The sequence below is a fragment of the Hevea brasiliensis genome, chromosome 15, assembly GCF_030052815.1.
Source record: "Hevea brasiliensis isolate MT/VB/25A 57/8 chromosome 15, ASM3005281v1, whole genome shotgun sequence".
NCBI lineage: Eukaryota > Viridiplantae > Streptophyta > Magnoliopsida > Malpighiales > Euphorbiaceae > Hevea > Hevea brasiliensis.
This window is the reverse complement of record NC_079507.1, coordinates 63,317,441-63,330,912: the sequence shown is the minus strand read 5'-3', so window position 1 is coordinate 63,330,912 and position 13,472 is coordinate 63,317,441. Positions and strand designations below refer to the sequence as shown.

The 13,472-nt window shown below is 35.3% G+C and overlaps 1 protein-coding gene and 1 pseudogene across 1 annotated transcript; both read right to left on the bottom strand.

Annotated features, from left to right (window-relative positions):
* Positions 1-3,969: 3,969 nt before the first annotated feature.
* On the bottom strand, positions 3,970-4,709 carry LOC110648334 (uncharacterized). Its single transcript, XM_021802540.2, has 2 exons — positions 4,179-4,709; positions 3,970-4,017 (listed from the first exon to the last, which is right to left on the bottom strand). Exons 1-2 carry the CDS (start codon positions 4,707-4,709, stop codon positions 3,970-3,972), a joined length of 579 nt encoding a protein of 192 aa, XP_021658232.2.
* Positions 4,710-5,499: 790 nt separating this feature from the next.
* Positions 5,500-13,399, bottom strand: LOC110648336 (eukaryotic translation initiation factor 2 subunit alpha homolog; annotated as a pseudogene).
* Between the last annotated feature and the right edge of the window lie 73 nt (positions 13,400-13,472).

The window sequence follows — 13,472 nt, the reverse complement described above, 5'->3', positions numbered from 1 at the left end:
TCATACAAAATACAATTGTCTAAAGCTTCAGAGGAAGAATCAACGGTCTCAGATGGCAAACATGGCAATAGATGAGTCTACAGTTGCACCCTCATCTGAGAAAACTGTCTTAATATTTGCAAAGGAATATGCACAATTTTCCCAATATCAAGCATCTCTAAAAGCCTCTAATTCCCCTTTCACTACTATCGCTGAGTTAGGTAAATCCACTACATGCGTTGTATCTTCCTCATCCAAATGGGTCATTGATTCTGATGCTACAAATCATATGATAGCTAATTCTAGTCTTCTATAATCTTTTCAGTCTCATCCTACCTCCTTTACAGTTACCTTAGCTGATGGTTCTACTTCTTGCGTCATGGGTTCTGGTACTGCAAACCCAACGTCATCTATTTCTTTATCATCTGTTTTATGTCTACCTAAATTTTCATTTAATTTGCTTTCAGTTAGTAAACTTACTCGTGCCTTACATTGTTCGGTTTCTTTTTTTCCTGATTATTGTTTGTTTTAGGATCTTACAACGAAGCAGATTATTGGTAGAAGATATGAGTCTGGTGGTCTCTACATCCTGAATAAATATGTACCGCGATCTCTTACTTGCTCCAGCACCTTAACTCCGCTCGAAATTCATTGTCGTTTGGGCCATCCCTCCTTGGCTACCTTGAAGAAATTATGTCCTCAATTTCAATCTTTGTTTGTCTTAGAGTGTGAGTCATGTTAGTTTGCTAAGCACCATCGTTTACCTTCTACACCTAGAGTCAATAAACGAGCTTCGTCCCCTTTTAAGTTAGTTCATTCTGATATTTGGAGTCCTTATTCTATTACTTCTAAAATTGATTTCAAGTATTTTGTTACATTTGTTGATGATAATTCCCGTGTTACTTGGTTTTTTTTAATGAAGAATCGTTCAGAATTGTTTTCCATTTTTTGTGCTTTTTGTGCTGAGATTCAAACTCAATTTAATACTTCTGTGTGTATATTGAGAAGTGATAATGCTAAGGAATATATTTCTGGTAATTTTCAAGCCTATATGTCACAAAAGGGCATTCTTCATCAAACATCTTGTGTTAATACTCCATCCCAGAATGGGGTTGCTGAAAGAAAAAAATAGACATCTTCTTGAGGTAGCACGGGCACTCCTTTTTCAAATGAAGGTCCCTAAACAATTTTGGGATGATGCAATTTCTACAGCTTATTTCCTGATTAATCGTATGCCATCATCTGTGCTTAATGGTGACATTTCTTATACCATTTTGTTTCCTTTTAAATCTTTGTTTCCTATTGAATCTCGTATCTTTGGTACTACTTGTTTTATGAGAGATGTTCATCCACAGGTTACTAAACTGGATCCCAAGTCTCTTAAGTGTCTCTTCCTTGGCTATTCTCGACTTCAAAAAGGATACAAATGTTTTTCTTCAAACCTTAATCGTTATATTGTGTCTGGTGATGTTACCTTTTTTGAATCTACTCCATTCTTTCCTCCCTCTCCTAGTTATGAGAGTCAGGGGGAGGAAGATGATCTCTTAGTCTATTCTGTCCATCCAGTGTCAAGTCCTCAACTAAGTCCTCAGAATCCTCCTGCACCAGCACCTGCTCGACTTCATCGCCCACCTGTTGTTCATGTTTATTCCAGGAGATTGGAGACTTTTGACTCAGATCCTCCACTAGCTTCTTCGTCAGAAGATCCAGTTTCATCCACTGCTCCTCAGTCTGACTTAGATATTCCCATTGCTCTTCACAAAGGTAAGCATCAATGTACTTATCTTATCTCTTCCTTTGTATGTTATGATCAATTGTCTCCTTCATCTCGTTGTTTTGTTAGTTCTATGGATACTATTTCCATTCCTAAAACTGTTGCTGAGGCATTGTCCCATTCTAGCTGGTGTGCCGCAATGGAAGAGGAAATGGTGGCTTTAGATACTAATGGTACTTGGGAATTGATGCATCTACCTCCAGATAAGAAAGTTATTGGATGTCAATGGGTTTTTACAGTGAAAATAAACCCCGATAGTACTGTGGCTCGTCTCAAGGCTCGCCTTGTAGCTAAAGGATATGCTCAGACTTATAGGACTAACTACTCTGACACTTTTTCTCCTGTTGCTAAACTAGCTTCTGTTCGCTTATTTGTTTCCTTGGCAGCTAGATATGATTGGCCTTTACATCAGTTGGATATCAAAAATGCTTTCCTTCATGGTGATCTCCAGGAGGAAGTTTATATGGAGCAACCACTGTGATTTGTTGCTCAGGGGGAGTTAGGCAAAGTTTGTAGACTTAGAAAATCCCTTTATGGCTTGAAACAGAGTCCTCGAGCTTGGTTTGGCAGGTTCAGTGAGGTAGTTCAGCAGTTTGGCAGGTTCAGTGAGGTAGTTCAGCAGTTTGGCAGGCAAAAGAGTAAGTCTGATCATTCGGTGTTTTTTAGACATTCTAACGCAGGACTAATCCTACTTATAGTATATGTTGATGATATTGTCATTACTGGAAATGACTCTGCAGGCATTTCTTCACTTAAGTCATTCCTTCAGACTCAGTTTCAAACAAAAGATTTGGGTTTATTGAAATATTTTTTAGGCATTGAAGTTTCAAGGTATAAGAAAGGCATATTCTTATCTCAGAAAAAGTATGTCCTTGATTTTTTGGCGGAAACAGGTAAATTAGGTGCCAAACCATGTAGTGCACTAATGACTCCCAATCTTCAGCTCACAGCAGGAAATGGTGAACTATTTGAGGATCCTGAGATGTATAGAAGATTGGTTGGCAAACTTAATTATCTTACAGTAACTCGTCCAGATATTGCATATTTAGTTAGTATTGTAAGTCAATTTATGTCGTCTTCTACTGTTACCCATTGGAAAACTTTGGAGCAAATTTTATGTTACTTGAAGGGTGCTCCAGGTCGTAGTCTCTTATATAACAATCATGGACACTTAAATATTGAGTGCTTTTCAGATGCAGATTGGGCAGGTTCAAAGATTGTTAGAAGATCTATTACAGGATATTGTATTTTTGTTGGAGGAAACTTAGTATCTTGGATAAGTAAGAAACAGACTGTAGTTTTTCGTTCGAGTGCTGAATCAGAATATCGAGCTATGGCCCAAGTTGTGTGTGAAGTTATGTGGACATGTCAGTTATTGGAAGAAGTGGGTCTTAAGGCCTCATCTCTTGCCAAACTATGGTGTGACAATCAAGCCGCTCTTCATATCACCTCAAATCCAGTGTTTCATGAGCGTACTAAGCATATTAAAATTGATTGTCATTTCCTTCGAGAAAAGATTCAACAGAAGATCATCTCAACATGGCATGTCAAAACCGATGAGTAATTAGGAGATATCTTCACAAAAGTTTTGAATAGGACTCGAGTTAACTACATTTGTAACAAGTTGGGCATGATTAATATATATGCTCCAACTCGAGGGGGAGTGTTATAGAAAGTCAATTCTATAATTATGTACATAATATTCTTTATTAATTAGTTAGCATAATTATTGGGATCTCTTCTCAATTAGAATACTTAATTATAGGATTCTTTGTATATAAATATCTTGTATCTCATTCAAGAAAATACACACAAAATATTCTCTTCAGATCTAAATTAATGGATGCTGCATGTGCTATTTGCAGAGCACTTTGTCACTTGGCTTTCACTGTATCTTTGAATGATTTTAAATTGATTCTTTCATCTGAAATTCTGAGAGCATTTGATAAGCTTGCAATTGATTCAATGCTACTGTTGCATAGGGTTTCAAGAAAATGAAATGAGCAAAAATGTCCAGATCTCATTGGGATTGTGGCAGGCCAGTGGATGATTCCCACAAAAGATTATGCAAAATATCTCACATTGACGATCATGCTAACTGTTATTAGTATTTACATTGGGGTTCTTATTGCAGAATAAAATTGGAAAAGTATTCTTGAGCTCAAACACCCACTCACTTAACTTCCTAATTTAAACCCAAAAAAAAAAAAGACAAATTACAGCAAATCCCTTAGCGTAGTTCTCAAAACAGCAGCCGATTTCTCCTACACGAACAAAAAAAAGATTAGAAAAAAGGCAAAAATTGTATTTTGGGCTCTTTTTTTCTTTATCACGTTAATGACCTAGCAATGAGTAATTAACTTTTAATAAAAAAAAGTCAGATCCAATCAAGCGCACACCGACCTTTTATGGTAGGCTCACTTACCTGGTGGATATTTTCCTTGGGCGATGATTCAAGAGAGTGATCAAGCAGCCTTCCTCTTTCATCGTAGAGAATAAGTCCACTGAACCTCGGCAACTCACATTTCTCCCCCATTAGTATTGGCCTCTGCCACACTGGTGACACCGAGTTATGGCTTGGCCACCCCACACCAGACCTCGACGACGACTCACACTCTCCAAACCCAAGAAGTGGCTGTGGCGGTGACCTCTCTCCCAGGCTCCCAACACTTGTCTCCTCCTCCCACTTGCTTGCTTCGCTCCACCTCATCGACTCCATCAATATCCTCCTTATTCTGACCAAGTTACTAGAGTGAGACTCATGATTATCAGACCACGTAATGGAGGCATCAGAAGTTGCAGGGTCTTGGTTCGCCATTGGCTTTCTTTGGGCCCTCCTTTTTAGCATGGTTGCAGTGCATAGGCCGATGACAGCAAAGGCAGTGCATGCAAATAGAAGGAGTGCTTGTTGGGTTGTTAGGTTCCATTTGTCCTCTAAATTCCACAGTGCTTCCATATCTGCAAGTTTCTCAGTGAGAGAGTGAATCTGCTACATAGGGATATATGCATGGTGTATGGGTTCACGTGGGATCCACCGCGCTGGCCCGGCTTGCGGTAGCCATGTGGGGGTTGCTCTGCCCTGGGGCTTCATTTTAGCCGTTGTATCTCACCGATTGAAGTTAATAATAAAGACATCTCACGAGGGATGTGAAGTTGCCATAAAATGTCTGAACAATGATAAACAACATTGAATAGACAATAATGTTTGTATATCATCAGTGGACTAATGTCCAGTAAAAAAAATAAAAGAAAATGCCGCACATCCTGATATTTTGCGAGTTGATCGATCTTGCCTATATATGTGTCCATATATCTTAATTAGAAATTTTAATTAATTACAATTTAATTTATCATTCTCGTCAAAATTGACTGTGAGAATAACAGATATTAAAAAATATTAGAGTCGCGGCCTAAGTCCGATGGTGCCTTTCTGAAACTAAGAAAGCAAGTCAAAGAAAGTATTTTGCAAAGATCATTAATTCAATCAGCCATTGCAGTCATCGCTTATATCTGGCACAGTTCAGATTAGGTTTGAAACCGGCTTGTCAAATTCGACACCAAAATGGATAAAATGGTTCTCTAATCCAAATAGGACTGAGATTGTGAAGCCGCCTTGGAGAGAGTCCCTTTTGAAAGTTGGACCAGATAAACCAGATCGACGATTTAGTCCTATGATGTAATCCAATTTAACCTATCAATTTGTAATTTCCTTAAAAAAAATTCAAAAGATTATTTCTTCAGTTAGATTGCCTCAATCCGATCAAATTGAAATTAAAATTATACTAAATCAAAACCGTGAGTCCAATTCAAGTTCGTTGGGCTACAAACTAAAACCGTTGATTCTAACCTGGAACTCCCTGTGTCTAAATCTAGTCAACACGAATGTAAAGAAATAAATTAACACAGACAAAAGTGCAATAGCAAGACCTGGGAAGGTAGAGAGCAATTTTTTGCACAATAGCAATTCGCTTTTATGTTGAAGTAATAAGGTACTCCTGTGCACTCCAATAAAACCTTCTCAATCCCAGTATCCTGGCAAAAACTGCTCAACAATACAATATGCGCAGTTAGTTATTTTTTACAATCGCCATAATGCTTGCTCAAATATTTGAATTCAAATAAAAAAACAATTAACCATCTTTGCTTCATTCTCTACTCCATTATGCCAGGACCTGAGTTTTCCACATCAGCATCTCCCATTCCATCATCTTCTTCACTATCCTCATCACCACTAACCTCCTCGTTGTCATTACGTAACTTAGCCATGTGCTTGGCAAGCAATTTATCATCTCGTTCACTCACCTAAAACAATGCACCGAGTTAGACGAGTAACAAAAGTGAAAAAAAAAAAAAAAAAGCCAAATTATTTGAATAAAATCCATTTTTTCTGTGTGCATTCTAAATAAGACAAAGTTCCACTGGGTATTTAAACAAATAAAATGACACTCACTGCTCTTGGTGGCTCCTTCACAACAAGCTTCCCCTTATGCTGCTCTATTGCTTCAGTACAAGCAGCAATTGCCTTGTTAAGAATTGATATGCCTTGCTCCTACGTAAACAATAGAAACCACAACATTTCATTAGAAATATTGCCAAGGCATAAACCCAATGACAATATCCCATAGCCACCTCCAGGAGGCAAACATGGATAGCTGACAGGTTCAATACTTCAATTTTGATAAGTAAGCACAGTACAATCATTACATTTACACAGAATATAGTAAAGATAATCAGGATTATCATGAAGAAGCAATGGGCCACTTGACAGATGCCCTTAGAAAAGAGAGACAGAAAATAGATCACAGTTCATATCAATTAGAAGATAGAAAGATTATTTAGTAAGAGTTCTCTTAATATCTGCTACACAATGGGAGGCTAATTAAGCTTTCTATTTTTATGAATACCTCAACATGTTATGAGTACAAAAGGCTTTCTATTTTTATGGAGGCAAAAGTCTAACCTTGTCTAGGGTTTGCGTGGTAAGGACATAAAGTGGAGGAGCAACCAGTTTAATTTTCACTGGACAGCCTTTATTGCCTGCAGCCTCGGCTTTCCTCATTGCATTCTGCGAAGTAAATAAATAAATAGAATTAGTAAAACATAATATGTCACACCTTACCCTTTCGTAAGGCATAACATGATCCCGTAGTATACCTGATGAATTACCGAACTTCGCCTACCGGTAATCCATTAAATATACTACAAGGAATTTTAAACCAATTTTCATTCATTTTTCAAGTGGTAGGTAATATTTGAACAGGTATTAAAAACATTTAATTGAAATTTAATCATAATTCAAATTTTTAATTAATTTAAACTCTTCGCAAATTTTTCAGAAAATTCGGCAGAATGTTGTCTATAGTTTGGAAATAATTCTTTAAAAACCTGTGAAAAATACTTCTAATATTTTATTTATCCACAACTCCAGTAAATTCAATATCATCCCACAATTCAATACAAGTAACTCAGTACACAATCAAACGCAATTTGACTTAAATCAATACTTAAATATTTCATTTCATTCTCACCAATTCCATTATAAGGAAAATAATTTATCATTCACTAAACTTAGAAAGAACTTTAAATATTTGCATTCATCGGAGTACTGGAATTAGTATTACAAAACTTTATAAGTAAATAAAATCTCAAATTAATATTACAATAATTTGTATTTGATTACATTCCAAAATAATATTACAAAAGGGTTTATACAACTGCTCGAATGAAATTACATACATATAATTACATGATTACATCAAAATTTAATGCACAGGGATATATTTAGAATATACTGAAAATTTATTTTTTATACGTCTTTAAGTCACAGCTTTTAGTGATCTCACTCAGCTGCTTTGTCCTTACTTTCACCTGCGACAGCATATAAAACTATCGCTGATAGGTGAACTCAGTAGTGCACAACTAATAATTTAAAATGTAACACAAAACATACTTCTGCAAAAATCATAACCACGAAATTTGAAATATTCATTTTCTTCATAGTTCACAAATCAAGTTAATGTTTTCAATAACACAAATCAAGTATTTAATGACATTAATAAAAAATTTAAATAGTTATCAAATCATAAATGGACATTTGAAATATTCCCATCATTTATGGAAATAAATATAAATTTTCAAGAAATAGGAAAAGCATAAAAATATAAATCAATTAAAATAAATAATCTCTTTTAAATCATTTGTGCATAAGATGTCATTTTAAAATCACCATTGCTCACTTTCCAAATCCTTTTTTTTTATTCTCACTAACTTCATGCAAGACTAATCCGTAAAGGCCATCTTTAAAGTGATTCTCACTCCCTATGGTCGGAGAGATCGAATCGTGCACATTTCATCAATAACACCATAACAAATTAAATTCCGAAAAGGGCCATCTTCAAAGTATATCTAACTTCTTATATAAGGAAGATCAAATCATCAATGTGCACGTACCATGGTAATCAAAACAAAGCTAACAACAGTGTCTCCTCAACAAATTAGGGACGAGTAATAACCATGTCGAGCATTAGTAGTGAGATACAAAATAACATCCGAAAATTCATTGCCCCTTTTTTTTGTGAGCATCACACTACAATTCAATTCCATGCCAAATTCAGAAATCAATGTATTTCCATACAAGTCACAATTCATAATATCATTTCCATTTTCCCATACAACCCCATTTTAATCACAATTTCTCAAAATCAAATTCTTTCATGCCATAATAATAATATTCAGCAATCGTTGAGATAAAAATCAATATTTAATAAACATAATACATAAACTCAACTCAACTCAACTCAACTAAGCCTTTATCCAAAAAATTTGGAGAATAAACATAATACATAAAGAAAATAAAATCATTCAGTCATTTGAAATATGCAAAACAATTTATAATTAAAAACTAGTTAGGCACAAACCTTTTTAGCTTGCCTTAATTTAATCTTCTCTAATTCCTTCCTTTAAAGGCTCTTTTCTCACTGAAACACAAAATTAGAGTGTTTCAATATCTATTCAATTTATTTCTAATTAATAAATCTAACAATTAAATTTTATACACTTAATTTATCCACTAAGATTTATACACTTTTGGGTCCTTTGCAATTGTTGTATTTGTGGTTACTATTCATTTCACTATTCAAGTCAAAATGTTGACTTTTTCCTCTTTAATAGGTATGTTAGTTCTAGTTACATCCACATACCATATTTTGGGTCACAATTTTGTTGGCATTGATTGCCAATTGGAATTCAAGGCCTATTGAAACTTATCTCATTTTCAAATTTGGTCATCAATGTTCACTGTTCCATTGGACCTATCTACAGTGAAAATTTGACCAGCTTTCTTTCATCAAAGTTGTTCCGTCTAGTTTAATTCTCTTTTTGAATCACTCAATTTGGAGTTTTGTAGCTCAAGTTATGGCCATTTAACCATAACTGGCCGGATTGGCCAAAGTCCAAATTTCTGGGCAAGTTTAGGGTTCTGGCAGTTTTCTTGACCCAACTTTGGTTGGCAATTTGATTTAGTTCTACTCAGAATTTGGGTTTGCGTTCTTCATGAAAGTTGTTCTACTATGTCATAGCTTTCCAATGGTTTAAAAATCAGGTTATTTTGACCTTTTTACACCAAGTTATGACCATTTGAACATGTACTATTCATATAGTCAGTTTTGTCCATTGATAGGTTATCAATTCCAGATTTGATCAAATTTTACACAAACTTATGGTCAGTTTTAGGGCAAGATTTCTTTATGAAAATTGTTGCTTTGGGTCTTAATTCCCATCTCCAATTGGCCTCACACCAATTGGAGCAACAGAATTTAACTTATAACATTCTAAGTGGACAGGGGTCAAGCTGTCCAGAATGCATCAAGTCCCTAACCATAATTTCAATCACTTCCATTTCTCAATTCACATTCATATTTCATAAACACTCTAATTGACCAATTTAAAGATCAATAATGTCAATTGGCCATCAATTGACCAATCCCCAATTTTCTCCCAAAACCCTAATTGTATAATCCTAATTTCATACACACATGCAAATTCATGTCATCTTATTGCATTAAATCTTCATACAACTCCATATGGACAAGTTTTCTTCATTAATTCTATCAAATCACCACAAAACCTAAGATATCCTAGGCTGGCCAAAATTTTAACTTCAATATTCATGCATAATTCTTCAATTTCCTAGGTTATTTTCTCATATCCAAATGTAATTTCATGCATCCATAATCATTTGGGTTAGGGAGACAACTTACCTCAAATGGCAATTCTTGTATCTACAATTTCTTCAATCTTTTCTCCTCCTTTTTACTTCAAATCTCACTACTAAGACTCAAAATGAATTTTTCTCTCAAGAAAATATGAAAATTTTAGGAAAATTATGGTGAATTTAGAGCTTGAAGTGCTCTTTAATGGAGGAAAGAAGAGATAAAAGAGAGAGAGGGAATGGGACGGCATGTATAAGGAAGAAGACCCAAAAATTGTCTTTTTAATTTGTAATTATCTCTTAATTTCATAATTTAAAATTTATAAATTATTTATGATGTCATCCTTACCTATGCATGATGATTTCATAATTTCCTTTTAAATTAATTTCTTTTCCTTTCTTTTTCTACCAACCTCTTCATTTCTAATATATTTTTATAATTTTAATTTCCTATATTTTATTGAACATGTAGGCCAAGAGTCACCTCTAAGGGTGAATTAATCAAATTGCCCCTTATCGGTCTGATCTGATTTTCCAATAACACTGTATTGCTTCCTGAACCCTGATCCAATTATTTGAGCTTGATCTCAATTCTTTTCTATGGTTTCACATTTTCTCAAGTTTCGCAATTATCCCTAGGCCTGGGGTATCATAAGGTCCCACACGAAATCAGGGTAACGACTGAGCTCGAAGTCACTTCTCGGTACAATCACCCATCGCTGTGGCCTTGGCTCATTTAACCCATTATGCTTTGTTTTCTTCATTTCCTTTTTACTTTTATGTAATTGCTATTTATTTTTATCTATAGCTTTTCTAAGTGACTTAATTATGGTTCTGAACATCCTGACTGTCCGGACAGATATCAGTCGCCGGAACAGTAGACTGTACGGGACTGTCCAATGTAAGGGTGTTATATAATAGTACCTTGCAACCAAAGAATATATGCAGAGTAAACATTAATTTCATGATCAATTGAATGGAAACCAACCAAAGAAAAGGAAATAGAGACCCAAAAATATAAAAGAGGAAAACAAATGTAACCTTAATGTGAAGAACACCATCAAACTGGAAACATTTTATTTCAATATCAGCCCGAATCTTAAGTGGTTGTGGGGTCATTCGTCTCCTAATATTCTTCACCAAAGCTTCTTAGACTTCCTCTGACACAGCAGGCACTACCTTGGTTACCTATACAGCAAGATGAAGCCTCAGTGGTCAAAATAACAAGAGCGAAAAAGGCTTTAGCAAAAAAAGCTTACCTCTTGTTCGTCAAGGCCAATTTCTTTAACTTCACGTGTGAGAGAATTCAAAACTGAATCAGGATCAGTCACAATGATTTTGAAAGCCAGCACATCAATCACTTTTAAGTCCCCAATAACAATTTAAGAAGATTTAACCAAAACTCAAAAAAAAAAAAAGTGTAAATTCTCACCTCAAAAGCACGGCCATATTTCTGGTACAAAGGCCAGCATATATGGATGTACAATTCCTGTGATAAGTAACTTGGTTGGTTAAAAATAAATTAATTGAAAGGAATCAAAAGCTTGATCATGAGATGAAAGGATACCAGGAAGAAGAGTGCATGATCCCAAACAAAACTACTACATTATTTCAACTCCTACAAATCTACAATGCATGCAAACATATATATATACATGCAAACATATATATATATATATATATATATATATATATATATATATATATACACGCGCCAGTATAATAAGCTTTAGTTTGATATTTGGCTTTCATGAAATAGTTTAGTACCATAAGAAATGCAAGGGAAATGTTTTAGATCACATATAAATTGTTGGTGAGAATACAAAGCGAACACATAATACCTGTTCTATTCAATGAGGGATTTTTAATACAACATGCTAAACAATAGGGTGAAATTGTAATCGACTCAATCTTCAAAGATATATATATATATATATATGTACTTGGCTTTTTTTATTTTTTCCCTTACACAACAATACTAATAGCAACCCACAAAGTGTTGATAAGTATTTTTAAATTTAAGCTGAGCTACCATTTCATACCCAATAAAAATAAGATTCACAAACTCTGCAGTCACTAAAAAAATATAACTGTTAAAATTCGACTATGATCAAAATTATTCAAACTCATAATGTGCACAGCCACATATCTCATTTCTTAAGCAAAATAAAATTAATTCACAGAGCAGAAGCCACATGACAGTATCAAGCAACATTCACTAAATAGATGCGGTGTTAGTATAGCAAGAATGAAGGCGAGAGAAAGTTCAATTTTGTTTAATGGACGTGTACCTAAGTCAGTCTGTATAATATCCATAAAGTCAATCTACCAATTTTTTCACGTTCATGCCACTTATATGGTAGCAACTATAATACATGCTATCTGATGGCTGCAGTACATAAGCATGGGTGTTAAGAAGTCGCTGCCAGTGAATAATGGATACATGCTCATTAATAAAACTAGAGTGAACATCAAACAATTGAGTTCCAAAGCTCTAAAACAATATTATTCATAAATCTGATAGCAACCCTCAAAATTTCCAGCATTAATTTCCCCCAAATGCAAATCAATTATAGCTAAAACTCTATTCAATACGTACCTCTAAATCAATGCCCAACGTCTCAGCGACATGCCGCATAATAGAGTGAACAAGCTTGCTCTTATTATACCTCTCCTCACAGGCTTGAATATCCTCCTCACTAACCCTCCTCTTACTCAATTCGATGTAGCCTTTCTCTTTATCGACACGAAGCAAGATAAAAGGCTCAATGCGGCCAACCTTGATCAAGCTACTGACGCTACGAATCCGACGGCGGGAGAGTTCAGAGAACAATATCATGCCCTCGATGTTATTGTACTCAAGAAGCGAAACATAGGCGCCCATGTCGGCAATGTTCTTCACCTGAATCATGACCGCCATGTCGACCTCCGGGTACTTGGCTTAGTACATCCGGCACTCGAGGTTTAGCGTGTGCGTTCCCATAATATTGTCTCGTCCTTTTTTTTTCTTAGAATTGAGGATTTTCGCAAGAAAAATATTATGGTGGACGAGAAATTTTGAGTTTTGGGGTTCAAGTAGAGCAGCTGATGAGCTAACACAAGGAGGCATTCAAGCAGCTGATGGAAAATGGAGAAGACAGTGATATGGGCCTTAGGCTTTTCTCTAGAGAAGATACCACGCTCGCACCCTTCGGCCCAACGCCTACTGTTACTGTACTCTCTCTATATATAATTTTTAAGAATAAATTACTAAGAATATAAAAACAACACTGGGAGGATTCTCTCTCCAACATTTCAGTTCTTATGTAAACAACTTTGTGTTTGATACGTGTGAGTGTGAAATCGAGTTGATTCTGTGTATGCGTGTGAGTGGGTAGATGCTTAAATGATTCTTTTATTGCTTAGCTTAGTTTTTCGCTTACAGTTCTCTCATTGGACTTTCATCATGTCCAGGTTGGATCAGAAAGTTATCGGAATTAGTTCTTTAAGAACTGAACTTTAAGATCATTG